Genomic DNA, 4517 nt, shown 5'->3' with positions numbered 1-4517 from the left:
GACCAACTCTTTTAAGTTGAAAATTTTCATAGACTGGACATGCACCACATGTACATAGCAGCACAGGAGGCCTAGTTCTTGACCATCTCTGTAAGTTGAGCAGTTTGTACAGTCTCTTGTGTGGGCAGCTCACAGAGGTTCTACTGTATTTAATAGTGACTATAAAGAGTCACGGAAACCAAATGCAATGCATGATCCTGAACTAGGCCTAGTATTTTAAAAGTTTTAAAGGACATTTCTGGTATAATTGGAGAAAAATAAATACAGACATATTACTATATTAGCGTTAAATTTATTGGGTGTGATAATAGAACTGTAGTTATATAAAGTTCTCAGTAATGCATGTTAAAGTAAGACGGGAATGTGGTAACTTGATGCTTTAGTTCTTTCAACTTTTCTATAAGTTTGATATTTAAAAATAAATGGTTGGGTGTGGGGGGAAGTGTAGACCCAAGAACAAAATACCAATTCTAAATCTTTCCTGGCACAAAGGCCTCTTGAAACTATTGCTGCTCTGAGACTTGCCTTAGCCTAGTCATCGTTGAGGGGAGGGTACTGTCTGCAGACAGTTAGCTGGGTGTCCACCTCGGGGGCCCAGCCCTGAGCACCAGGACACAGAGATCAGGAAGACTCCTGCCTGCTCTTAAGGAGCTGATGACTCACTGAAGGAGATAAAGTACAACACAAATGAATAATACAATGCAGTGTGGAGTGTGTGGAAATAGAGGCATATTTCAGGGGTTGTGCGGGGTTTCTTAAAATGCCATTCACGGGCCACTTGCATTGGAGTCCCCTGGGTTAGAGGAGGTGTCATGCCTCAAGATGCAGATTCCTGGGCCTCGTTCGCAGCCCTCTGAATCAGACACATGCTCTGGCACTGAGCCTGGAGGTCTGCATGTTAACCAGCCAAGCAGCACTGGTCGTACTGAAGGTGGATGAATGCACACGTCAAGGAGAATAATTATACTTTTTTTTTGTTTATTAGGAAAGGATTGCAGAAGAGGTTTGGACTACCTTGAAAAATGAGTAGGAGCTCATCAGGTAGCCAAGACTGGGCTTGGAGTTGTGCAGTTTCCTTACTACTTTTCATATTAACTTCAACAGCATGTAGCATGTGTTTTCTTTGGCTACATCAAAATGACTTTTCAGTGATCAGATTTAACATTACATATACTTGCTGTCATCATTTCTCTCTCCCCAGGTATGCAGAAATGCATCGAGTATATGCTATTGTGTTAGTGTCTGCGTACACATCAGACTTGGGGGATGAAAATGAGCGTGCCAGTGGTAAGTAGAAGGCAGAAGCCCCAGAGAGCCCTTCCCTAGACATCGGCTGTCAGTTCAGGTTATAAAACAGTACTATCATTCAGGTAGGCTGAAGAAAACCCAGTAGTGTATGAGAAAGATTTACCACTCATCTTTGGATGTAGGTTAGGTGCTTTGAGGGGTGACAGACCTCTTTCCAACCCATAACCTGCTGGAACCCTGCAGGCCTGGTGTTCTTTGAGTCCTGTACTCCCTCTTCAAGTGGCTATGGTATTAAGCCCTGCAGATGTGAAAACCAAAGACTCTAATCCTTGGGTCATCACTAGGTATTTTTAAATATCCATTTAAAAATGAGATTATCCATAGGTGCTGATAAGTTTTTTTTGTCCTCTGTAGGATACTTCAGCCGTCCCTGGCAGTGGGAGAAGATCAAGGCCAACTGCCCTCACATTGTGCAGTTTGGCTCTGCTGACGACCCTTTCCTTCCCTGGAAGGAACAGCAAGAAGTGGCTGATAGATTGGAAGCCAAATTGTACAAATTCACCGACCGTGGTCACTTTCAGAACACAGAGTTTCATGAATTAATAAGTGTGGTCAAGTCTTTGCTAAAGGTACCAGCATAGAATGATTGCTATTTTGCATCCCAATATAGGGTAAAATAATCATAGCTCTTATCAGATGCTTACTAGATGCATAAAACATCCAGCTAAGTTCCAAATGTGCCTGAAAAACAAACACAAGTTTTAAGATTCAATCTAAATTACAAATAGCATTTCCATTTTCCCTAGAATTTAAATCTCTCCAAATTGCTGTGGACTACAATTGTATTTTCTGGTAACAGACATAAGCTTTACCACTCTTTTCTATCCCAAGTGAATTAAGGTGGAAACAGAACCCAGGTTTCCTGATTCTCATTCCAGATCAAAACTAAATAGGCTTCATGTTGTTCTAGTGATTTCATTCTTTTCCTCTTTGAAATAAAACTTTTCTATTTTACTGGGGAAAGAAAACATGACTGACGGTCCAGAATGTTGGTATAGAGTTCAAAACTGTTGCTGTTTCAAGCTGACCCAGGATATGTGTGTATTAAACCTAGACGAGGGTCTGTAGTCCCAGCTACTTGGGAGGCTGAGGCAAGAGAATTGCTTAAGCCGAGGAGTTGGAGGTTGCTGTGAGCTGTGACGCCACGGCACTCTACTGAGGGCAACAAAGTGAGACTCTGTCTCTACAAAACAAAAAAAAAACCTAGGCAAGGGTCTTCACCTTTGGCACCTGCTGCTCAGTCCTTCAGATGTGGAGAGAAGCTGTTATGTAAGGATGCTGAGTCTGGGGTCTGCTGGGCTAGGCAGGAAGAGGCACGGAATACACACATACACTGCACACATACAGACATGTATGTATGTAAACATGTATACACATGCACACACACAACATGTACATGTATACACACATATATACACACATACATAGTATGAGCACAACAGACTAGATTTGTATAAGACAAGTGGTGGCATCCGGGCTACGTAAAAGGTCATGCCTTGTCTAAATTGTTTCCAATTTTCTGATTTTTCATGGGAAAAAGTCTTCATACAGTGTTTTTTTAAATTTATATTGTATATATACAATTTGTATGTACATGAATTATATCCAGCCCCTATACATATGGATATGTTAGTTGGCAAAACAATGTTTTGTTTTGTTTTTTTAGGACACAGTCTTATTGTTGCCCTGGATAGAGTGCTGTGGTGTCACAGCTCACAAGCAACCTCAAACTCTTGGCTCAAATGATCCTCTTGCCTTAGCCTCCCTAGTGGCTGGGACTACAGGCATGAACCACCATGCCTGGCTAATTTTTCTATTTTTTAGTAGAGACAAGGTCTCACTTGCTCAGGCTGGTCTCAAACTCCTGAGCTCAAGCAATCCACTTGCCCTGGCCTCCTACAGTGCTAGGATTATGGGCATGAGCCACTGTGCGGGGCTGGCAATAACAATGTAGATCAAAAAATTTAAGCCCACCACCTTGGCCATAAGCATTTACTTATGGGACTTTTAGAGGTTTTCTTATAAAGTCTGTGAAAATTTTAAGAAAATGAAAATGAACACAATTTGAAATGAAATAATGGGAACAATTTAGATTTTGTTACAAAATTTTGTCTTTTTTAAAATAACCTTTCCATACTTCACATTTTATCCTTTAGAATTCAGCTTTTTAACTTCCATGGTCCTTTAGAGCTCTTTCAAGCAATATTCAGTTTTCTTCTAATCATACTTACTTGCCCACCCCACCCCCTTATCGACCTGGAGGTTATTTAAATTTGTTACACTGAACATGTATTACTTTTTTTTTTTTTTTTGCAGTTTTTGGCTGGGGCTGGGTTTGAACCTGCCACCTCCAGCATATGGGGACGGTGCCTTACTCCTTTGAGCCACAGGCGCCACCCAAACATGTATTACTTTTATAATTAAAAATAATTAAGACTGAAAACAATGTATTTTAGTTATAAGCACATTAGATAAATCAGATATTCTAATATTCTTAAAGAGGCTGTTTAGGGCCTGGTGCGGTGGCTTATGCCTATAATCCCAGCACTCTGGGAGGCCAAAGTGGATGGATTGCCTAAACTCACAGGTTCAAGACCAGCCTGAGGCAGATCTAGACCTCATCTCTAAAAATAGCTGGGTGTTGTGGTGAGTGGCTGTAGTCCCAGCTACTTGGGAGACTGAGACAAGAGAATTGCTTGAGCCCAAGCGTTTGAGCTATGATGCCGTGGTACTCTACCAAGGGTGACAAAGTGAGACTCTGTCTCAAAAAAATTAAAGAGGCTGTGTGGCACTGATTTGGCTGAACTTACAATCAAAGCTTGGTTCTATCTGAATTATTTGGAAATGAGTAATTGTTACTCTCTGCCTTGTTTTCTGAAATCCTTTCTTTAAAAAACTTACAAATAACAGTCCATAAAACTTTGTTGTCCTTTTCCTCCATAGAAATTAAAATATATACAAATTGAGAAATAATTCTGATATCCTTCATTTCTATAAGAGGAATTAAGATAGACCTATATGATTGTTAGCTGTGCTGCTCAGTATGGTAACTGGGAGCCATAGGTAGCTATAAAGTTAAATTTAGTTCTTCAGCCAAATTGGTCCTATTAAAGTGCTCAGTAGCCTCTGGTGGCTAGTGTCTACCTTATTAGACAGCAGATAAATTTCTATCATTATAGAAAGTTCTATTGGACAGCACTGGTCAAGGG

General features: G+C 40.6%; 1 protein-coding gene across 2 annotated transcripts in view; it reads left to right on the top strand.

Moving 5' to 3' along the window:
- Nucleotides 1–4517, top strand: part of RBBP9 (RB binding protein 9, serine hydrolase) — a 15352-nt gene that overhangs the window by 6490 nt on the left and 4345 nt on the right. The window contains exons 4-5 of one of the 2 annotated variants that reach the window (XM_023518387.1): nt 1202–1287; nt 1663–1877. In XM_023518387.1, coding sequence (XP_023374155.1) covers nt 1202–1287; nt 1663–1877 — 301 coding nt within the window. Of the gene's footprint in view, nt 1–1201; nt 1288–1662; nt 2457–4517 lie in introns of those variants that run through there. The other variant, XM_003798459.3, reaches the window with a different exon arrangement.

Source organism: Otolemur garnettii, unplaced genomic scaffold (assembly GCF_000181295.1).
Source record: "Otolemur garnettii isolate 467f Iridium unplaced genomic scaffold, OtoGar3 scaffold00136, whole genome shotgun sequence".
Lineage (NCBI taxonomy): Eukaryota > Metazoa > Chordata > Mammalia > Primates > Galagidae > Otolemur > Otolemur garnettii.
The sequence above is the reverse complement of the archived record's forward strand: the minus strand, read 5'-3'. Positions and strand labels throughout refer to the sequence as shown.